Raw genomic sequence first — 24,183 nt, forward strand, 5'->3', positions numbered from 1 at the left:
ACTAATATAGAGATTTTATTTAAATTGTATTGAGTTTTTACAGCACATTGCATGTTTGTCACAACGCAACTGCACAGTTTGGATTTTTGGCCACGTCATGTCACTTACACCCACAAGAGCTCTGAAAGGAGTATGTGATGCACACATCTGAGCTGAGAGCCCAGAGTCTCTCCCCAAGGCCATGCAGTATGTTCACTGATGGGATAGTCCCTCGAAATAGCCATACAAGAGAGACAGATACAGTCCCTGCAAAGGTTACTAATTTTACTCCCCATGTGCAATGAAAATCAAGTTAATTAAAAAGCCACTCACAACTGGCAGTAAGTTTTAATGATTGCGAAAATGCTTAGAAGAATTTTATGTGTCAGAGACAAGGGATAGTTTGTTACTTTTTCAATGATCTCAGGGATTTCCCAGACACAAAATCTCCATTATTCAACTTCATTTAAATCAAAAAGAGTTCTGCTAGGTTGACCTAAATACGCCAAAACTTTTTAGGTTACATCCATGGCAAGTATAAAAGCACAGATGCTTCTCTGTAGGATTGAAGAAAAGGTCAGGACAAATATGATTCTTGTTCAATTTTTTTTTAAATAAAATTTTTTTTTTCTAGGAAGCAATATGAAAGTAGCAGACAGCTACCATAGTAGTTTTAAAACAGGATAAGCCTAAGTGTAATTTACCTTTTATACACCAACAAATTAAGAAAAATGTATAAAGGAAATTCTAGTGATTTTGTTATAGGTTAAGAAAACTGTATCTGTCTCACCCACAGTACATGGCTATATCACTGTATCTTTTGGTTAAGTGCCACTGGTACATATTAATATGAAAAAAAAAATGAAAAAAAATAAAACAAGGTTTGGTCCAAATGGACACATTTTCTCTCCCAATTTTGGTATCAAGGTTTTATTCTCTTCTGTTTGGGTTCCATTGTTAAGTGCACAGAAATAAACAGCAGCATTTGTACTGAAACCCTCACATACCAAACAGCATATTCTAGGAGGTAAAAACCAAACACTAAATTCTACCCTCAAGGTGTCAAGTGTTCAGGATAAGAAGCAGTGTGACCCAGAGGAGGCAGCAGCCAAGGGAAAGACAACATGAGGAAAGTGGGCAATGGAGCAACAACAACAACAAAAAAAACACCATGGTTTTATTTTCATGCCAGGAGAGGATCAAGGTGTAGCTCCTGTGTTAGCACCAGGACAACTAGGAAAAGTCAGGCGCAAAGGGCAGGGCACAATCAGCAAATATTTCACAAGGATAATTTATGCGTTTCCCTTCTCATTCTTCACAGTGCATACCTCAAGAGCCATCACTGAATGACACAGATGACTGCCTTTATAGCTCAAAATAACTGACTTTTGCCAGGACTGAACATCAGCAGAGTTTTTTCTGCTCCCAAAAATGTCTCGCTCCCTAGAACTGTCCCCCTAAACTGAATATTCACTGATGCTGGCCGATGAGCCAAGTGAAAAATACAGCAAAACCTCCACTTGCTGAACCAGTCTTAAAACCAAACTCCACAGAAAGACAGAACTAATGCAACTAGAGGAAGTGCCTCTAAAGACTGAGCCTTCATGCACAGACACAGAGCACAGAGGTACAGGATATAGTTCATTTCAAATAGGATAGGAATTCCTATTTTATACACTATAATCTGCTTTGTTTCAAGGTGGAGGAGAGATGGATCTGGTTATCACTTGGAGTTTGGTTATACATATGCCTTTCTATTGCTGTTTGGGGCACACATTACCAGGCAGTATCAATGAAATCATTATCTTGTGACTCCCAGGAGAAAGAAGCTGGAGTCACCAACTCAACGTTAAGATTCCAGACTCTGGGTCTGGGTCAGGACCATTACCCCATGGTGAGGGTCTCACCCGTAGTAGAGGACCTCCTGTCAAATTGGAATTCCTCTGCTCCAGTCTCATGATACCAAGGATTTCTCAAGATGGTATCTTTGAACTCTGTGATTTCATGAGCCACACCAAGGAACCTTCAAAACTATACCAGAAGCAGATTCTCCCTTCCAACCTGCTATAATTGGATAGGTCATCTCTGGCATTCAACTGGAAGCTGTGGCAATGGGTTTCTTCAGATGTTGGCTCATAAGTTCCCTGGCACGAGATACTTGGATATGTTCGTAACATGAGTTACAGACGAGAACTGGGTCATAGAGTTGCTGATCAGGAATGGGCAACTTCAGGTGGCAGCAACCGGCACAAAATACATTCCCACAATTTCTGCCAAAGCACAAGGAGGAAAGAGTTCATCAGAAATGCCACTATGCTGAACATCTGAAACTAATACAAAATAATACTGAATGCAAACTATAATTGAAACATTTTTTAAGTAAAATAAATGCCAATACATTGAGAATGAATGATACTCTAAAAGGCATTACATGAGTAAATAAAGAGAAACATCGGAAACAAGCAAAAATAGTTCCTATAAAGATGTCTCCATTTTCAGATTAATTCAATTTCATTCATATATGTGTACCTCACTTTTTCAAGCCATATCAAATCATATAAAACACCTTACCTGCAATGGTGTCTTCGTTTGGCCAACCAGAATTCACAGTCACAGTTATAGCAATGTGATGCCATATGGTCTGGAACCCAGCGAGTCACCTAACAGAAGGGACAAGAAAAAATTCCAGGTCCTTGTCAACAAAGCAGAACAACAACATTGCAACAAGGAGAGTGTCCCAGGAGGAAAGGACAAGGCCTGTCTTTATAGTTGGCCACTATTCACCTAAAAAGAAGACACTCAGTCTACAGCACATCACTCATCTCTGAGAAATGTGAAAACACATTGGCTTGCATAAGGACCCATATTTGCAAGGACATACCTCAGTCTCTTTCTTATCAACAGGTTCCCAGCTTGCTTCTGAAAGGCAGTCTTCACTGTGATCAGAGCCGAAATCTTCTGTATCACTTCCATCCGACTCCTTCAAACATGTCTGAAGAAAAAGCGAAGACATCAACATCATCATCTCTAGTATTTATTATTATGCATCAAATGCTGTTCTAAGTGCATTACATGTGTGTCTTCGGCTGCTTCTGCCAAGTAGCTGCAAAGGAGACTATGTTTCCCACAAAGCCTAAAGCATTTGCTATCTGGCCCTTGACCAAAAAGTTTGCTGACTCCTGTTCTAAATCATCACCCTGAATGGTAAGAAGTTGTTGGCCCTGCCCATCCCATCCCATCCCAACAAGTAGGTAGCAACGAAGAGGGAATGTCTTAACAGGAGGAAGTAAAGTGCCTGTGTAGATGACAAGATATTATGGGCAAGAAGCTGACTCCTAGAAGCTCCCCAGGGACTGTTGTGCCAGAATCTGAGGCCTCCCCCAACACAGCAAAACCTAAATGGTCCTCATTTCTCACCTGGATTATTCTGAAACATCCTAACCAGCCTCCCAAACTGAGTTTCAATTGCCTCCTCCATTTGATACACTATTGCTAGAGTAGTAGTATTTTTTTTTTGTCTTTTTCTGTAATAATTTTTTATTTTTTTCTTTATTGATTAAGCTATTACATATGTGTCCTTATCGCCCCATTGCCCCCACACACACACCCCCACTCATGCCCTCACCCCTGTTGTCTGTGTCCATTGGTTAGGCTTACATGCATGCCTACAAGTCCTTTGGTTGTTCTCTCCCCCTTACCACCACCCTCCCCTAGAGTAGTATTCTTAAAATACAAAACTGATCACATTACTCACTGGTCAAAAATATTATTACCTTGAAGGTAAAATCCAAACAATAAGGGAACTCAAACTGACCTTTCCGATCCCTGTCTACTTCCCCAATATCACCTCCCACTGCACTACCCAACTGCCTCCCTTGCCATTCTAGCACAAGTATACATGTACACACACACACACACACACACACACACACACACACACACCCCATTTGTTCAAGCCATACTATTGGAATACCTATTGCCTCCATGCTTCTACAAATGGTTATTTCCTTTTCACTGTCTACCAAGCTACATATGCCACATTTTCCAGCTAAGCATTATCTTCTCAGGAATGCCTTCCCTGACCTTTCACTCTACCCCAGGCCCCAACACCTGATGCTTCCCTCAAATAGTATTAAGAAATAATCATTCTAATTGTTTGTCTCTTCCAATAGACTCTGAGTTCCTTGAGAGAAGGTTCTATGTCTTTCATCTTATAGCCCAACCACCTTACACAGTGGCACACAGCAAGTACCCATGAATGATTGTTGAATGGAAGGCTAATGGACAGAATAAATGAATGGATGGGTGGTAGCAGGTGAATACTTACAAAATCATCCTCATAATCCATGGGAGGTTCTGCTGGAGGGGCACAGCAGTGACGGATATCCAGTCTCATTTGCAGTTCCCGCACCTGTCGACGTAGCTGCTCCACCTCTTGCTTGTACCCTGCTTCAATTTGCCGTAGTCTATGCTGGATCACATCCGTGGGAAAGGGGAGTCCATCATCATCCAGATAGAGAGGAGGCACTGGAGAAGGACAGCTCAGTGGAACAGGCTTTGTGCTGGAGACCTGCTTTGGGTGACCAGACAACCATATCCGGTTTTTTCCTCCTGGACCAGTACAGTGTCCATTGGAATGACTAGAACAGAGAGGTGACTTCACCCCTTCTCTCTGAACCCATTGGCCCCCAAAGCAGGGCCCTATTGGCCGCATCTGCTTACTGCTTGACCTCTTGCTACAACAACCATAGGAAAGCAGCCGCCGAGGAGTGGTCTCCCCACTTGGGAATGAAGTCACCATCCCTTGGAAACTGTCCCAGTTGGACCCTAAAAAGGAGAACTCACTGATCTGGCTCTGAGAAATTGGCTTTCGGGCCAAATCCAATGGCACTTTCCCAAAGCGAGGATTTTCCAATAACTGCCCATTCCTATTATTCCGTTTTTTGTCAGTGTCTTCCTCCCCATCAATCAGATCTGGCACAGAACTGGGATGTTCTTGGTGGGAGGTACTTGCCACAGACTCTGGGGGATCTTGGTTGAGAAAGTCAGTGCTTGGGTCCAGAGGAGTTTGGCAGGTAGCACTCGGTGGGTTGCAAAGGGTGCCCAGACTGTGATCTGGAGCAGATCTGGAGGGTACACCTAGCACAGAGCCTAGCTGGGCCTGTTGGGGGGCACCTGTAAGGGAGTCCTGGGAAGACTCAGGAAAATCACAAATTCTATCACACTTGTTGGAAATTACTTTAGAAAGTGCACTAACAGCTTCTTTTTCAGGGAAATGTTCAGGTGGCTCCTCTGTGCCATCTAAAGTCCTACACAGCACCTCCTGGGCAGGAGGGTCTGGAGCTGATGCCTTGGTCTCTTCCAGGACTTTAATCTCAGGATCAGAGGAGTTGCTCTTCATTTCCTGGGGCGCTGTGGCACTGAGCAGTTTGTAACTTGGAGAACAGCTTTTGTGACTCTTGAAAGGTTTATTGCTCAAGTAGTCTTTCTGGCTGCTGGGCAGAGGTGAGGGAAGACCCATTTCTCCTAGAGTCTGCTGAGGACCTCCTACCCCAGATTCCACGAAGGCTGTCTCTGATCCCTCGGGATTGCTATGCCAGGGCTCCAGGCCTGCTCTGGTCTCCTGACAATGGTTATTCAGGTTAGGGTCACTGGATGTGCGCGTCAGAGGGCTGCTTGTGTCACAGGCAGAAAGAAGATCATCCATAGATCTGGTTTTAGGTAATCTGGAATGACAACACAATGCCACAGGTCATGAAATGGGAGCCACCTCCAATATACAGAAGCAGATCATCAAAGCAACATCAAAGCCAGAGTTCATAAGAAATAATGGCATTTAACATTACAGATAAACAATGTTCACTACAAAAAGTGTACTCTGCAAAAAAGTAAAAGAACCCTGTCCTCAAGAACCCTGTCCCAAGCTTTCATCAGTCCTCACCCTACACAATCTCCCTGGGCAATCTCAACCACTCCCATGGTTTTAACTTAGCCTTCTAGGCTGATGCCTTCTAAAGCTACTATTCCAGCCAGGACTACACCTGAGCCCAAACCTAATGTCCAACTGCCTCTATCACATATGGTAAGACAGAAAGATGGGTTTTGGAGCTAGACAGTACTGGTTCTGACACTTAGTAGCTATATAAGTAAGGTATTTAACCGCTCAGACACTTGGTTTCCTCCTCTATAAAATGATAATAAATTATAACTTATAGAGGTGCTGATTCAAAATACAGGCAACCAACCACAAATGATTAAGACTACACTTACAACTCATTTTCACAATGTTTCTTTATAAACTAGAGGCCCGGTGGACGAAATTCATGCACAGGGGGCGGGGGAGGCAGTGTCCCTCAGCCTGGCTTGCGCCCTCTCACAATCTGGGACCCCTCACTCTTAACTGCCCGCCTGCTCACTCCTAACCACCCCCCTGCTCACTCCATACCGCTTGGCTCACCGCTCTTTACCACCCACCTGCTCACTCCTTACTGCCCACCTGCTGGCTCCTTACCACTTGGCTCCCAACACCGCTGCTGCGCTCGCCACGTGACCTCGGCTCAGTGAGCCCGGCTTCTGGCTGAGTGGCACTCCCACTGTGGGAGCACATTGATCACCAGGGGGCAGCTCCTGCATTAAACGCCTGCCCCCTGGTGGTCAGTGCGCATCATAGTGACCAGTCATTCTGCCTTAGCAGTCCCTGGGCATTCATTCATATATATATATTCCCTCTTTCACAGTAGTAACCAACACAGCTTTTTACAACAATTAAGCAACAGTGTTCTCCTGAGTCCCAAGTCACAATGGAAACTTCTCCTAGTACACAGCATTCAGAAAGTTACAAGACATTTGTGCATGCCAGATGTGTAACATTTTCAAGAATGAGCTCCCTGATTTTTAAGACAGTTCAAAAGTCCTTAGAGCAACTAAAACTTCAGAACAATTTGCCAGGGAACAGCGGAGACATCACTGGGCTCCAATTTTCAGATACCTCTGACCAGCCCATATAGAAAAATCTCCTGAAGGCAGAATTACAATATAGCTCGAGTTTTCTAAGTGTTTGGTTTTTGAAACTTATTATATTTTAAAGGTATGTTTGTGTTTGATTTTACTTTTGTAATCAATTTTGATTTTTTCTGTGCCATGAAATTCCAGCAAGGTGATAGCAATGGTTATGATTACAGTCTCCAAGTCCCATAGCAGGGCTTGAATCCCAACTTGGCAACTCTTTTAAGTGTTTGGTTTTTCTTAATGGAAACTTTCAAATGTGCAACAGAAGTAAAGTAGACAAAAGAATATAAGTAACTCCCACGTACTTTACCCAGATTCAACAATATCAACAGCTTAATTCCTATGTGCACCAAAGGCTTAATAAAATAATGCTGGTAGAGACAATAATGCCTGAGAAGTTTGGAACAATGAGAGAACTCATATCCAGCTAAGGTGGTTAGGGAAGGCTACACACAGAGGGTATAATTTCAGGTGGGGACAGAAGAATGTGCTGGACTTTAATGGAAGAAGAGGAAAGAGGCCAAGACATTTTTGATCTAGGAAATGGTAGAACCAAAGGTACATCAGGTCAGCTTTTAGAGAAACTATTTCCTTTAAAACCTTTATACCACTTATTCTTCAAAAATCCAACTCTCTACCTTGAATTCCTACAGCACCGCTTTACTGTCAACTAATATTTCAATCCCAACCTGCCTATATCTCCTCTTCCTCCCAGAATAGACTCCTCAACTTTACAATGTCTATAGGTGGTACTGATATCCTCCTGGTTTCTAAACTCAGGGACTTAGCAACTCCATAGCCTGCTAATGACTTCTCTACAGTGTCTTTTAATTTAATTCTTATCTTTTCCCTGGATTCTTCCTCTTACATCTAAATTACAACAGTGCTAGCTGGTCTCTGGGCCTCCAACTGCCAGGCTCAGTGACTAGTTCTCCCCAAATCCCAGTGTCACCAGGTCACAATGACTTCTACAGCGATTTACTATTGACAAGGGAATCAAAATAAACTCTTCAGTGTAATGTTCAAAGCCCTCAATTAACTATCGTATATTTATTTTTATTCCTCAAAATAGCCCCTTCCCAACCCCTGCCAGCTCCAGAGAGCTGCTTCTTTTTTTATAAAACTCTCTCATGTATCCAATTCCTTTGGACCCTCTCCACTAACCTTGCTACCAAGCTCACAACTCCCTTTACTCCATTCATTTGTTTGTTCATTTAAGCATTTACTAGAGCACCTATTATGTGCCAGGCCCTGAGCCAGATATTACAGTACAAAAGAGCCATGGTTCTTGCCTAGTCTTCCATGAGTTCTCTGAGTACATAGTCACCAAATGACCTTTTTCTTACTTCTCATTTCTCTAACAGCTTTGAATTATACATTTTTATTTGCTTAGATGCTGACTTATAGAGTCATTCTCCAATTGTCTTATGTCTTATCTTACAGCTTTTTAAAATATCTTAAATAGGGTTAATGGTTTCTATTTCTTTGGTATAGCCCATAAAACCTAGTATAGTACCAGGCAACTTGTAGGTATTAAAACAACATTTATTGATGCAAAAAATTGTATTGATTTTAAGGCAATAATTATTCAATAGGTCACAGAACTTATTGAGAATTTGATAAAAAGTTATGGCCCCTCTTTCTAGAAAAGTAAACTTATAAACCGATACCTACATTCTACATAGTTTGGGGAAAGAGAAAAATCACATAATTCCTGAAACCTACTCATGGGCTCCTGATGGACTCAGCTCCAAAATATCTAAAACCAGTAATTTAGGAGGTTGGCCTTTTTGTTTTCCTTTATAATATTCAGCCACTTATGTAAGTTATATTTTAATTTTAAAACTTTCTGCCAGTATACAAAGATCAAAATTTGAAATGTACATTCCTTTGAACCCATCATTTTCATTTCCAGGAATTTACCTGGCAGAAATACTGGCACAAATACAAAGGTATACATATAAGGTAACACTACTAACTGTACACTTAAAAATAGTTCTGGCCCAGTCAATGTGGCTCAGAGATTGAGTATCGACCTATAAACCAGGAGGTCATGATTTGATTCCCAGCCAGGGCACATGCCTGGGTTGCAGGTTCGATTGCCAGTAGGGGGCATGCAGGAGGCAGTCGATCAATGATTCTCAGCATTCTCTCCCTCTACCTTTCTCTTTTGAAATAAATACATACCAAAAAAAATTAAAAAGGATTTAATGTTAAATATTGTGTATTTTACCACAATTTTTTTTAAAAAGATACACATATAAGGATGTTAACTAAAACATTACCTACAATGACAAAAAATGGAAATTACCAAAATAACCAATAGAAAACTGGTTATATAAACTGTAATATTCTCTAGCCTTAAACTATTATGCAGCCACTCAAAACAATAAAGCAGTTTTATATTATCATGGGGTGGTAGTCTAGCGCAAAGTGGGAAAAACAATTTGCAGAACAGCATGCAAAATACGATTCTGTTTTTGTATTTATTTATTTTTTAAAAATATTTTTATTAATTTTAGAGAGGAAGAGAGAGAGAGAGAGATAGAAACATCAATGAGAGATAATTATCAATCGGCTGCCTCCTGCATGCACCCCACTGGGGATTGAGCCCACAACCCAGGCATGTGCCCTTGACCAGAATCGAACCCAGGACACTTCAGTACGCAGGCTGATGCTCTATCCACTGAGCCAAACCAGCTAAGACTATTTTTGTATTTTAAAAAAATGTTTCTATATGACAGTGTGAGTGTGGACATATCTATGTAAACAACTGGAAAGACATGCACCAAAGTGTTAGCAGTGGACACCTGTGGGGACAAGGATCGGAACGAGAGGACGTTTATTTTCTACTTTTGTATTATTTGACTTTTTCCTTTAAATAAGGGATATATATCACTCATAATTTAACCAACCTCCATTCTACTTCCCCCAAAATATTCAACAAAAAGGTAATTTTAACTTTTATGTCTCCCTTTTAATTCTGGCCGTATTCTGAGAAAGTAATGTGAAGGCCATCCATCCCCCTTCGGGGAGCCTGTTCCCTGAGAGTCAGATGCTTCTGAAAGCTAATGTCGGACACAGCAAAGGGTATTACTAAGATAACAAGCTCCCCTCACCTTCTATGAGTGAACAGAAGACCATTCCCACAAACCTACCAAAATAGACCTTCCTGTCTTGTTCTCCTCCCTGCGTGGGTATGTCACACAAGGTGATAGGAGTTCCAGGAAAGAAGACAACCAGTCTTATCTTAAGCGAGGACCTCGAAAATGCAGTGTGCTCCAGGCTAGATACAAGTTCTGTCCAAGTTTCTCCTTCACCCAACTCAGGAAGTTGCTTTTAGAGATCTCATTTTTTTAAAAAAGGCTAATACAACCCTAGCCCCATGGTCGGCAAACTGCGGCTCGCGAGCCACATGTGGCTCTTTGGCCCCTTGAGTGTGGCTCTTCCTAAGCTTTAGGCGTACCCTAATTAAGTAAATAACAATGTACCTACCTATATAGTTTAAGTTTAAAAAATGTGGCTCTCAAAAGAAATTGCAATCGTTGTACTGTTGATATTTGGCTCTGTTGACTAATGAGTTTGCTGACCACTGCCCTAGCCGGTTTTGCTCAGTGGATAGAGCATCAACCTGTGGACCAATGTGTCCCGGGTTCAATTCCAGTCAAGGGCACATACCGTGGTTGCCGGTTCCTCGGCCCGGGCCCTGGTCAGGGCTCGTGCAGGAGGCAACCAATTGATGTGTTTCTCTCACATCAATGTTTCTCTCTGTCTTTCCCTCTCTCTTCCACTCTCCCTAAAAATCAATAGAAAAAGATCCTCAGGTGAGGATTAACAAAACAAGCAAACAAATAAAAAATAAAAAAAAAGACTAATACAAAATAATATTGAACGTAAACTATAATTTAAAAAAAGAGAAAGAACAACATTTAGGCAAGACACAAAGCAATTATTGCCTTCTAGTAAAGAGGAGAGAGAGTAAGAAGGGCAATCTTACCTGTCCAGAGAGCGACCAGAGAACTCCTGGCTCTGAGCCACTGGGGAAAGGTAAAGATCCATGTTCTCCTCCCCGAGTGTGCATGGAGATGATGCTGGCAAGTAAACAGCTGTCCAGAGGTGCAGGGCCCGGACGTGACACACGGGATGCAGGACCTAGGGAAGAAGGCCCACGCTAGTGCTTTGTGAGATGTTCCAGGGCCTGACATCCTCCCCACTGACTCAGCCTATTCTCCCTATAGGACGAGGGTTCAGGCTTACCATGTCTGAGCCAGGTGTGTAGAGAAAGTTATGAAAGTTCTTATTGCCGGCTCGCAGGAGGGCCCACACAGAGCAGGTTCGCTTGTAGATGTTACGCTTTTCTCGTTCACAGGGGTTGTTGGCCAGGAACGTGCCGTAGAGGCAGGAGTATGTGTGCTGCACCAGTTTGACCTAGGGGGCCAAGACAGCTTGCACCTGGGGGTCTCAGCTGCCACCCCCACCCTCGTCACAGGCTTTAGATCTTACCAGGAATGCTTCGTTAAACTCAAACAGGCAAGGGAACTGCTTGAGCAGCTGATGAACAGAATCAAGCCACTGGAGGAACACAGGACACTGTTCATTTTGGTCCTCTGCATTCTCCTGGTGGCCGCAGCGATCTCCAAACTTGTGTCCAAAATCCAGCCAGTCAGACTCTACTAATACTTGGAAGCCCTGCAAAGAAGACAGGGTTCAAGCACAGGGCCTCTGTGAAAAGGCTAGTGTGATGCTTCCAAGGGGCTGCCCAAAGCAAGAAGCTGGCAGCTTTAGAGAACAGGAATGAACCTAGAAGAGGACTCAAAGCTCCAATGACCTCTACTAAAAATCCTCGATAGATGCAGAGGGCCAAACACCTCCCCAACCCCCCACCCCCTTCCCCTCTGTCCTTTCCCACCCAACCCCTCTCAATACCTCCAATGTCCTGTAATATGGGTCCAGTAGTATTTTGGCCAGGGCTACGATCTGTGGTGTCCGATCCCAGCCATCTGAGCAGTGCACCAGCACAGGCCGGCCTTCCCGGTCTACTGTATTAGCCACAAGCACAGCTGCCTTTAGCATCACCGACAAGTGCTGCAGCCATTTGGTGCTCTCCAGTGCTGACAACCAGCTACACAAGAGCAGAAATCAAGTCTGTCACTAACAGCACTGAGGCTACAACAGTCTTTCCACCACCATGGCCAGCCACACCTAACAAAGTCCCCAGTGAGGGCTGAAGCAAGAGCCCAGCTGATGACCCTTCTTCCAAGGGTTATCAAGCAGGAAGGTAGGGAAGACAGGACCTGAGGCGAACAAGAGACTCTGAGGATTAATAGTAGAACTAGGCAGCATCACATGCACATTTAGCCACTTTCTGTCCCCAGTTCTCTGTGTTCTTTAAATAGACAACTGACTCAAACAAAAGGAACCCAGTGTCCTGTGGCCGTGCCAGAGTGTTGGCTGAGAACTAGAAGTATTCTTGGAAGTGGCTCACTGCACCCAGGCCCTCAGGTCTCCTGCACCTGCACACTTCCCATATCCCCTCTAATCTTCCAATAACAAGAAGTACTGGGTAGGGGATGAGATGAGAGGAAGGATGGAATCAAAGCTGGGAACACCTACTTGCTGGGGTCTGGCATCTGGCTACACACAGCGCGGAGGTACTGGAAGCTGTTCCGGATGGCATGGATGTTGGCCATTCCCATGAACACGACCTCACAGTTGGGATAGTACTCTGTAGGCATGAAAGAGGAGAGTGGAGCATAATGGCATGTCCTGGAAACAGCATGCAGGACAAGGGCAGTCCAGTGAGCAAAGCTTCTGTAGCAGGGCGAACACTCCAGGATGGGAACTAAATATACTCTGGAAATCTCAATCACCCCTTTATCTCTGAATACTCAGATGCAAAAGACTAATAGTAGTAATAATATTAATGACAAATGATAGCCATAGTATTACTAGTAATGACAATGTAGAGTAAATTCTCAATAATAGTAGTTGCTCTGTGCCAGCAATTTTATAGATGTAACCTCTAATCATCCAACAACTTTGCAAGGTATGCATCATCCCCATTTTACAGAGAAGAAAATAAAACTTAGATTAAGGAACTGAAGCATAGTTACAGCTAATAAGTGGCAGAGTCCTGATTCCAAGCCAGGTTTGTTTGGCATCTTTTACACAGTGGCCCCTGCCCGCTCCTCACCAAGACCACCCTGAGCACAGGCTGGCTGCAGACATTGGGAGAACAGCAATACCTTCGCATTCGCAACCTCCACCCTTAGCCCGGTTAGCCACTGCCGCAGTGTAGGACCGAGCATCCAGAATCAGTAGCTTCTGGGGAGCCGCTGTGCTCTCCGCTCCAGAGCATGCAGTCAAGGAGGAATCTAAAAACACATCAGGGAAGACCCTGGGTCAGCCAGCCACCCAGCCTCACCCTACACTGGGGTACACCCTTTCAAAAGAATATACAACTTGGAACCCCTCTCACCCTACAGCCTCTCAAAAGGCAGGGACCAGGCACCCTGCATATTATCATCTTCTTCCCATCTTCTCACTGAGGACTCCCTGGAAGCCAATGAGGCCAAAGTGGGGGCCTGCTCTCCAGAGGGCCAGCACCACCCACACCTTACCGAAGTCAGTGTCACATGCCTCGCTGGCATCACTATTCCCAGTGCCGAGGGAGCCCCCAGTAGCTCTTGTCCCTGGATCGAGGGCACAGGCTTTAGCGATGGATGTGACCAGGTACTCATCGTCAGCATTGCGCCAGCCCCACCAGCTGATCTCCGGCTGGCTGCAGCGGGCGATGGCAGCCCCATTGCGTAGGTGTCTGACAGAGCAGAAAAAAACCATCATGCCCTTGGCATTCATAGCCCCCTGAGACTCCGGGGGACAGACCAAGATCTCCAAAGCCAGCAGAAGCTACTAGTTCATACAGGCCATGAAAATAGCAACCAAAAGCCCCTAGAGGGCTTTATAGTTTACAAAGCACTATCACATACATTTTTCAAATGGGCTCTATATTCCCGGGGTGACCTTGACTCATCAAACCTGCACAGCACCTGCTCCAGGTACAGACACCCAGCAGGAGAACAAGCCTGAGCCCAGAGCATGAACAACTCCACACCTCAACACCTGTCGTCTCACTCCATTTAGCTACAATGCTCTAGTCAGGGGTTCTTTTCGGTAAAGAACCAGACAATAAATTTTCAGCTTTGCAGGTCACAGCCCGTCTCTGTCACAAATTCTTCTTTTTGTTTTTTTAAATATATCTTTATTGATTTCCGAGAGGAGGGAGAGGGAAAGAGAGAGAGAAACATCAATGATGAGAGAGAATCATTGATTGGCTGCCTCCTGCACGTCCCCTACTTTGACCAGACTCAAACCTGGGACCCTTCAGTCCGCAGGCTGACAGTATCCACTGAGCCAAACCAGCTAGGGCTGTTTTTGTTTTTAATAATCATTTAAAAATGTAAAAATAATTCATAGCTCACAGGCTGCACATGAAACAGGCTTCAAGCTGGATTTGGTTCACAGGCCATTTTGCCAACCCCTGTTCTAATGCAGTATTTTATACATACATACACACATCCTCAAAACAAATGAAATTGAATAAATTCTCCAAAAGCCTCAGCCTTAGGAGAGAAGAAACTGAGACAGTTTTTGTTTTAAATTAGTTCATAGCCCCTTCCTTGCAGGGTGTCAATTCTCAGTCAGCCACGCTGCTGCAAACCGCCACTTTTGATTCCTTCCTTATTGCATAAAAAACGTCCTATTTGCAGCCCCCATTGCCTCACCTGTACACAACCACGGGGATCCGCTTCCACGAGCGGAAGGAAGCTACATTCTCCAGCTCCTTATCTGTGATCCACACAGGAACCAGCAGCTTCTGGGGATAACTTGGGCACAATCTGAGGAGAGACCAGATGGGGTCACCAAGCTTGATCTAAGACAGGTAATAACCCCCAGGGCTGGCTTTGTAGGAAAAGGAACGGGGAGCCCTTCTCCCCACAGAGCCAGGGAAGCTATGCCCACCCATGCTTCATCATATGTGCAAGGGGCCTGGGTCTGGAAAAGTGTTTGGTTCCCCATCCCCTGCCCTCTCACTTGTAGTTGCTGTTGATGTGAGAGACTCTCCAGACATTCTGCAGGTCAAAGCCCATCCTCACCAGCTCAGCCTCCTGCCGACATCGTATGTGTTCTCCTGCAATACAGCCCCCACGTCTGTCAGCATCCAAGAGTACCATGTCCAGCGATGGGGGAGGGATGAGAACCAAGAGATAAGAAGCCCCACAAAGAAAACAGCCTGGCCTGACCTGGCTGACACAAGTGGGTATGCTGATCCTCCTCAGTCAGCCCCAGGCACCAGGCGTGGTAGGCAAAGGCAAAGAGGTCCTCAGGCTTGGCAGGTCTCGCTGTGGCCCGGCTTAGCCGTGACAGCCACTCTTGGCACTGCTTGAAAGTGGAGAAGTGGCACCTGCCAGGCAAGAATCCACAGAGTGAGGCAAGAGGCAGGTGTGCAATGGGGCCAAAAGGGTCAAAAACGGCCACAGGAAAGCTGTGGGGAGAGGAGGCTGCAAAGCAGGCGGTAACAGAGACCCTGGGGAGGAGCAAGGACACTAACCAACACCCAAGAGAAGTTGTCTTTGTGACAATTCTTTTCCCAAGAACTCTTGTCCTTGAGACACATCTGTCTCCTCTATAGGGCCCCAACATTGCTCATTTCAAATCTGAAGGCTCTCACATGGCCCTGAAAATTGCTACTCTTTGTGTCCTCCCTCATGACTCCTTAACACTAACCTTCTGCTTCAGGCAGAAAGTCTTGCTCATACTATTCCTGTCTCCTTGGTTTTTTTTCACTTCTGCTCGATAATGTCTTCCCTCAGCCTAGCCACATCCTACTGATACTTTGAAGACAGTTCCAGTCCTGACTCTTCCTTGAAACCTTCCCAGCCTACTCCATTCCACAGACTCTTCCTTTCTTATTCTTAATGTGCTAGGAGTATGAAACAGCAAGTTTTCCCCCAGCATACTGCCACATGTCAAATCTTCCTTCAGAACTAGACTTTAACCTCCTTGAAGGGAAGGGCAATGTGGATTCTCCTCCTGAATCCCTATAGACTGAGCACATGGCAGGCTCTAAACTGGGCATTCTTTTAATAATCCTTGGAGTCATCCCAGACTCCTTTTTCACATATCCAATCTGTAAGCAAGTCCTGTCATCTTTGCCTTAAAAAATCTAACCGCTTCTCAGTTTTGAGAATAGTACAGCTACCGCCCTACACAGGCCAGCATGATCTCTCACCAGGGTAACTGCAATAGCTTAACTAGTTTTTCAGCTTTTGCCCTTGCTTTTGCCCCTGTCCCCTTCCAACTATTCTCAATATAGCAGCCAGCATGATTCTATAAAACATTAATCAGATCACATCACTCCTTTGCTCAGAACCCTCTAGTGGTTTTTCATTTCCCTCAAAGTAAAAGGCAGTCATATGACAGCCTGGCACCCCCCTGACCTCTCAAGTCTTCTATCCCAGTACCCTCACCCACATGCACTCCATTCCAGCCAAGCTAACCTCCTCATCATTCTTTCAACATGCCAGGTACAAACTCACCCCAGGGCTTCTGCACTCAATTACCTCTGTTTGGCACACTCTTCCCCAAAATATCCACATGGTCACTTTCTTCAGGTCTTGACTCAAATGTCACCTTTCCATTGCAGCCTCCCAAAGCACTTTGTCTAAAGCTACAATCTTCACCCACATAGCACTCCATATCCTCTTTCCCTGCTATATTTTTTACCTTTACACTTAGCAACACGTAACATATTTTATTCACTGCTAGTATCTCCCCACTATAATATATATAAGCCCCATGAGGGCAGAAAATTTTGTCTACTTATTCCCTGTAGTATCTCCAGTGCTTAGAACAGTCTGAACAAATAAATGAACCAACAATAAAGGTTATCATTCTATGTGCTTTCCTACATATTACCTCATATAATCCTTATGACAACCCCATGAGCTAAGTATTATCCCCATTTCTTCAGGTCAAGATACTGTGGGTCAGAAAATTGACCACCCAACCCAAATAAGGTTTTCACCTTTTTTTTCAAATTGCAAAAGTGAGGCACTACCTTTCCTTTCTTGCTCCACAGGAAGCCTGCAGCAGAAAGGTTAGGGCAAGATTAGGGTGAGAGGACCTGAGTGAGGCCCCGTTGTTCTCACCTCACCACTTTGGAGTCCTTGCAGGCAATGTGCAACTGGAACATATCACGGCTCTCCACACTGTCAATCATCCGGAGGGGGACCTTTAGAGAGGAAGGGCAAACTGAAAGCTCAGATCCCCACTGTCCACAGCACTCTTCACCCCCACCCCAGCCCAGATGCTGATACATTAACAGAAGCAAGGAAACCGACATTTACTGAGTGCCTATTAAGTGCCTGCTAATTGTGCTGGGTCCTCTACATATGTGACCTCAGTTAATAATCACAGGAACCCTGCAAGGCAAGTCTTTTCACCTCATATTATTAAGAAGGCAATTGGGCCTCGGATGGGTGACTTGACCAAGGACATATAGCTGGCAAGTTGGCAAACTTCCAACAATTCCACTATGCCCCTTAGAAATCCAGCAACAGAATAAGGGGAAGAGAGAAGAGAGGAAGGGAGAATAACTGAGACAGAAGACCTATAGCTGGAAGAATGAGGCAGGAAAACAAAAAGTTAGTGGGAAAAAGAAGGAAACCCCAACTTCTTAGAGACGTGATCAAGTACAGCATTGGGGCAATTTCACATTGCACCTCACAGGGATTCTGGCTTGGTTGTGGGAGAACAAGACAGGTACTCACGTTGATGACAGAATCCTTGAACTTGATATGCAGCCGGTAGTTGGAGATGGCAATGAGGGCATCAGCTGCCCGGCCCAGGAACTCCACTCCCTCACCCTGCAGCACTGTGAAGGGCACCTGGCAAGGGGCAGAGCACCCTTCAGTCCAGATTTGAGTCACTCTTCCATTCCCCTGTCCAGCCCCTGACCTGTGGGAATCCCTCTAGAAAAGCTGGGCCAAGGCAGGACAGAAGAGTCCTCTCCATAGTAACAGCACCAGGCAACAGCTATACAGGAAAGCTGCCTTGCCTTCCCTGGGGCCAAAGGCTCCATAATGCAATGCAGACAGACTCCACAGACTGCCTTACCTTCAGAGACTGGGGAGCAGGAAGCCAGAACTCTGGTACTAGATCCCTTAGAGATACTTGGGGGGAGGGAGGGTATTTTTTAACCAGGCAGGGAGCTCCACCCACCCTGGGCCCCCAACTCCTCCTTACCTGCAGATTCTCCTCCTCTTTCACTAGTTCCTTGGGGGGGAACAGATCCTTGGCTTGGATGTACTCCAGGCTGGGGGGCCCCTCCTCACCCTGTGGGGAAGGCCTCAGTCCTAAGTCACCAGCTCCACTTGACCCCTCAGGCCTCGTTCTACTTCCTTCCCCTCAGTAAACCCACTTATAGCTCATGGACACTGATAAAGGTCCTGGTCACCAGAGCATAGGAAGGAGGCCTGGCTTGGTGAGAGGGGTAGCGTGAAGGGGGTACTCAGGCCTAGGAAGACTCAGGGAAGAGTAAGGCCCAAAGAGAAACTAGGAATCTACACTCCTCAAAGGGGGGATCTCCTATAGAACCAAAACTTCCCCCGTGGAGGAGAGAAACCTAAGAAAAAGAAAGACTAACGTACAGGTAAGACAGAAGTGGGAATGGAAAGTGCTGCCCTGAGGAAAAGGAACCAGGTGTGGCAGCTGGTTAGAGACAAGAGGGAGAGCAGGCATCTAAGCCACTGAGGCTTCAACCTGGTGGGTGAAGGAGACAAAGAGGAGTGGGCCGGGGGATTCAGTGCTGTGCCTCTAGAGGGCCGTCATGGGTGCTTTCAAAAGGAGGACATGTTTGGGAGCTGAGCTTATCTTCCAGCTAGGCCCACACTGCTAAGCAGCCCCCAACACCCACCAAGCCACCTGCCCTGCCTGCTGATCAGAGGGGAATTCCTGAGGATGCCCACAGCAGGCAGAAGTCACTCCTCTCCCAACCACCAGGGAGGGCAAAGAGGGGATCCACACACCTAGAAGACACAGGGAGACCCAAGGACAACCAGGGTAGAGAGGCCTGGCAGACACCCACAGCGGGTGAGGAGGTGAGGGTGGGAACATCTGAGCGGACAGATGGGGAAGCTGGGAAGGAGCATTAGCCAGAGGGGAGGAGGGGAGGGCTGGAAATGATGCAGAGGTACGGAGGCCTGCAGAGTCAGGGAAGATGGAGAACAGAGGCTGTCTGGGGGACAGTCAAGGAGAAAAGACTGGCGTGTTAGGTGAGGGAAGGAGTGGTGGAAGGGGGAGGGGACTGGAGCCAGGGAGACAGCTCAGACATCCTGTGTCCCCCAACCAGCCCCCTAAAATCCCAGACAGCCTACTAGCCACATCCCACAGCCCCTAGCAAGAATGCAGCGGGTGGGACCAAGATGGAGAGGCGGAGGAAAAGGGATGTACCCCTGCAGGGCGGGGCCTGGAGATCTGCAGTCAAGGGCAGTGGCTGCGGGACCAGCACGAATCACAGAATTTCCATCCCCGGGCTTCGACAACCCCCAACACCCGAAGATCAAAGCAAATCCAAGAAAGGAAAAGAATACCCCCCTTCTCCTGCCAGAATCCCTGAGAAGGGGGATGGGCTGAAATTCAGAATCTCGAGGGCTGGCCCTGGGCGGGGCTGCGGGTGCAGCAAGCGCTGGGGCCCCGGGCCCACGCAGGGGGGCCGGCACTTACAAAGCAGCTAAGCATAGAGCAGGAGACGCGGGCGGTCAGGCTCATGGTCGCGGGAGGTCTGGGCCAGCGCACATGTCCCCGGAGCCGCTGCGCTGCCCGCCAGTCCCGGGCGCTCGCCGCATCCCGGCTGTGGGGCCCGCCAGGTGCCGCCGCGGAGGCCAGGAGGCAAGCGCGCTGGCGGCGGGGCCTCGGCGCGACTCCCGCGCGCCTCTTCCCTCCTCTCCACAATGGAGCGAGCCCAGCTCCGCCCTCCGACACGCGCGCGAAAGGGAGGGGAGCCAAGAGAGGGAAGCGCCCGAAACCGCGCGGAGGAAGGCGGGGGCGGGCCGGGTCCTCGGCCCCACCCAGATGCACAGACTCCTCCCTCCCCGCAGCCCCTGGGCGTGGGCGGGAGTCCTCCGGGATGTCTAGGGGCTTTCGGGAGGCTGGGTTGCGGGGCTGTCCACAGACCGCGGGAAAGGGGAAGGCGAGACGCCTACATCTTTTCATTTCCCATCTTCCCAGGTGAGCCACCCCACATCCCTCTTGTTACAAATCCGGCCCTGTGCCCCCTCCCCCCACCACCCCACCGCTGAGTTCCCTCAATGCCTGTGAATTCCCACGATGGAGTTCACCTACATCCACCTCATGTTCTTTCCAGTTTCAAGGCTTCGTCATTTCCCTCCAAAACCACCACCCATCGGACCCCTGTCCATCAGGGTCCTCCCATCCCCCGACCTCACTAAATCCCACTCCCTTTTTTGCCCATTAAAATGGACACTGGGCTAGTGCTAGGTTGGTCATTCCACACTCCAGAAAGAGAAATTCTGTGTTTTATTCCAAGGCCTCTGCCCAGTCCTACTCATTCCGCTCCATCTCTGCCCTGTCTCACATTCTCAGACTTCTGGGTAAGAAAGTCTTTCTTGGAAGAGAAAGGATTTCTCAGGTTGAGACAGAGAAAGGCTAGAACTGTGGACTGCAAAAACAAAACTTGAAACCCACGGGTTTGGGCCTGGTGGGAGTTGGGTAGAGGGCCACTGAGCAAGGAGCAGTGATAAGAGGCTCAAAATGTCCCCAAGAGTCAAAGAAGGAGCTGGCTGGAACCCCACACTTCTTGTGCCTGGTAACTTTCAAAGTTTTAGTTTGGATTTGGGTTTGGGTTTTGGAGGAAGGGAATGGGAGAAATGGGAGAAAACCTGACATTTAAGCATCTACATTTTATCTCACTAAAACCTTTCAACTCCCCAAGAAGTAAGCCTTATCTTGTTTTACTGTGAGACTTCAGGCTTAAAGAAAGTATGCAGTTACAGTTAATAGAAAACATAAGGGAACATTATAACCACTCCCAGCGATATTCTGGGTACCCTGAGGGTGCTATCCTGCCATATATCCAGTCACCTGTTGCCTGCAGGAGCTTAATGGACAGCAGCACCTTGGAGCTGGAGAAGCCCCACAGTTTTGGAGAGGCCACTCCTGATATAGCACCCACAATATTCAAGGGCCCCACTAGGAAGTACAGGATCTTGAGATAAAGGAGGCCTGGCTTTTCAGACCAGAACAGAGAGCTTCTACCAGGGATCCCAGAGAAAGGCCATTGTGAAAGGCTAAGAGAGCCAGTGGTAGCGTGGCGAAGGCATAGCATATGCAGAAAACGATTTCTAAAGGCTCCCTGTCCCAGTGTCGTATACCGGCTGATGTTTTACAATCTAAAGAAACTTAATTTATCTCCTGAGCAGATGAACCTGTTTAGGGCCTGAACAGAGTAGCCTGGAGCTCAAGGTCCAGGAGGGGTGGGCAGCTTCAGGGAGAAAGACACAAGGATGACAGAACACACAAATTCTGTGGGAGAAGAGAGTACTCACCATTCTACCGTGGTGAGGGTCCTGGCTGCCTGCTTTTCACTGTAAGGAGACATAAGAGTAAAGAACACCATTAACATTACCATGGAATCAACAAATGCTATATATATACATCTACTCCTGAACTTCTCTACAATCCTTATTCTCATTCCTCACCGAGAGCCCGGCCTCTCTACAAGTCACCATGCCAGACAGAGGCAATGGCAGGTACACGGGGAGAAAGCAACAAGTGATTCTGCAGGGTATGAAGTCAGCCACGAAGTTCTGGAGCAAGAGTAAGTATCATCCAAGATTATTCAGCAGAATTCAAGAGTCCTGATTTCCAAGCCCAGAAGAAGTGCCAAACACTCCAACCCCCTGTTCTTTGCGGGAGAACAAAAGAACTGCCACCTCTGATGAGACAGAGGCTGCTCAACCAGGACTCACTCCTGGCCCTGGTGGGGACATGAATCCACGGGAATGCGCTGCTGGCCTCTGAGACTGGGAGTAGTACCCACCTGACCTGGCTACTGGGGGCAGAGTCCAAGGCAGAGGGCAGAGGGAGGAGAACACAACCTGTGATCAGAAGGCAGCGGGGCTGCACAGGTCCTGCCGAGCTACTTGACACTAAGTGGGTTAGAGAGAGGAGGCCCACAATAAGGACGGAATCAGGCCTCGGAGACAGTACCTGTCAAATGGGCACAAGCAACAAATTTCAGGATGGGCCTTCATGGCCCACGGAGGGCGCAAGGCCCGGTCTCACTGACACTTTCTTTCATGCCTGCTCTCTGAGCTCGGGCAGTCTCGTAGTACCCGCTTCTTCCCAGGGAGCAGGATAAAAGCCTCCATCTGTATTCCTGCCCACCACCCTGATCACAGCCCACGCTTCCTCATGGGACAGCCAGCAAGCGGCACGCCAAAGGTGCTGCCTCACCGCCCACTGGCACGCAGCCTCAGGGAAACGGAGGGAGAAACATGGACCAAGTCTGGGAGGCCCAGGGTTCCTAGACCTAAGGGATCTAGCCCTGGGGGTGTGGGGGGAGGCGGGCCAGGGTGGCAGGGGAGCCCAGGTGCCCAGGTTCTAGGGGCGGAGCCTAAAGGCCCGGAGGCGGAGCCCCGAATGACAGAGGGCGGGGCTCACGAAAGCCGGTGGGGTCGGGGCGGAGCCGGGTAAGACGCGGTCTTTGCGGTTCCCAGACTGGCAGTGCACGGGGCACGGTGACTCACCCAGGCGGCGTCCGCCCGACCCTCCGAGGCCGCGCTCTCACCACTTCCGTCTCCCGCAGCTGCTGAGGCCGCGCAGCTACAACCCCACCACGGTGCCCCTCTCCCCAACCAATCGTATCCCTCGTCTGTGCCCGCCCTGGCCAATCGCCACCCCAAGTCCCGCCCTGTCTTCACCACGCAGCCACCGCCCTCCCCCTTCACGCCGCTCATTGGTCAAGTTGGGCAGACGCCCTCCCAACCTTACCCTATCGGGTGCCCGAAGACAAGACTGTACCTGGAGGGATGAGGCGCGGGACTGGAGAAGAGATGCGACCAATGGGAAATCACAGCGCGTCCCTGCGGCAGCCAATGGGAAAGCAATAAAAGCGGGGCTGCTGGCTAAGGCTCCAGGGGCCGGAAGTAGGAGAGGCCCGTCGCCTACTGGTAGCGCAATTGAAGGCGGGGCCTTGTAGGGTCATAGGCCTTTACAGTCACTTCCGGTGACGACCTCTCCTTGGGAATATTTGTCAGAAAGGTCTCCCGTCCCCCCTCAGTCTATCCATTTCCCGTCTTGGTTTCGCTCGGCCATCCCGTCCCAAAGCGGAAAGGGAGGAGAGGCCCCGCAGGCTAAGAGGAGGAGGAGGGCTTGGGCCTGAGGCTCCGTCTCTCTCTCTCCTCCGCCTGCGGCGGGGTTTTCCCTCTTCCGCGTTTTGACCCTCACTTTTCATCGGCGAACGGGCCCTGCCGTCCTTCATGACCTGCATGGCTCCGTCACTCCTGAGTAAAGACCTCACGTCCGAGAGAGGAAATCCGGACCTGAGACTGCCATTAGCTAGCGGCCACCGCCTAGTAGTCTGTGCTGGGAGTGGTGAATGGGACTGTCCCGAGGACCCGGCTCTTCGCTCCTCCCTTCCTCTCCTGGGGAGCCAGGCCGGACCGCGGGGCGGAGGGTGGCCGCTGGGGGGCGTCGGGGCCGCGGATACCACGAACCCGGACAGAGATGGAGAACAGTTGTTGATTCAGAGTCTCAACAGATGGCTTGAGTTTGGAGTGGGCCCCAGTGCTTTCATGCCAGCTCCCGCAGCCAGAATGTCTTCACGTGTCTGCTTATAGAACGCTGGAACTTCTCCTGCAGTTAGTAAGCTCCGTGAGAACAGGAACCTGGGCTGGGTCTAGAACAGTGTCTGCACCCTAGGAGATGCCTAATAAGCATTAGTTAAGTGCTGAGCTCTTCCAGGGCACTGGCTTCTCGGTTCACTCCCAGCGTTTACGGTAGTGTTTGGTGATCACAGCGGTTTCCACATGTGCTCAGTGCTCTGTCACAGCTTCCTAGCGTACAGAGCTTAAGTCTGTGTAACCCTTTCCCCAAATCAGGGGAAACAGGAAG

At 47.8% G+C, this 24,183-nt stretch overlaps 1 protein-coding gene across 8 annotated transcripts; it reads right to left on the reverse strand.

Moving 5' to 3' along the window:
• On the reverse strand, positions 1 to 23,665 carry MTMR4 (myotubularin related protein 4). Of its 8 annotated transcripts, none has more exons than XM_059669618.1 (19): positions 23,092 to 23,665; positions 21,615 to 21,653; positions 18,295 to 18,384; positions 17,820 to 17,936; positions 17,199 to 17,281; positions 15,291 to 15,451; positions 15,082 to 15,178; positions 14,772 to 14,885; positions 13,608 to 13,804; positions 13,233 to 13,361; positions 12,601 to 12,712; positions 11,914 to 12,109; positions 11,491 to 11,676; positions 11,245 to 11,415; positions 10,985 to 11,139; positions 4,307 to 5,705; positions 2,861 to 2,971; positions 2,551 to 2,639; positions 1 to 2,249 (listed from the first exon to the last, which is right to left on the reverse strand). In XM_059669618.1, exons 2-19 carry the CDS (start codon positions 21,615 to 21,617, stop codon positions 2,072 to 2,074), a joined length of 3,588 nt encoding a protein of 1,195 aa, XP_059525601.1. In that variant the 5' UTR covers positions 21,618 to 21,653; positions 23,092 to 23,665; the 3' UTR covers positions 1 to 2,071. The 8 variants fall into 8 exon arrangements, with proteins under 8 accessions (XP_059525601.1, XP_059525599.1, XP_059525602.1 ...); XM_059669616.1 differs by lacking the exon at positions 23,092 to 23,665 and adding an exon at positions 22,818 to 22,934; XM_059669619.1 differs by lacking the exon at positions 23,092 to 23,665 and adding an exon at positions 22,279 to 22,587.
• Positions 23,666 to 24,183: the final 518 nt, after the last annotated feature.

This window comes from Myotis daubentonii, chromosome 16 (genome assembly GCF_963259705.1).
Source record: "Myotis daubentonii chromosome 16, mMyoDau2.1, whole genome shotgun sequence".
Classification (NCBI taxonomy): Eukaryota; Metazoa; Chordata; class Mammalia; order Chiroptera; family Vespertilionidae; genus Myotis; species Myotis daubentonii.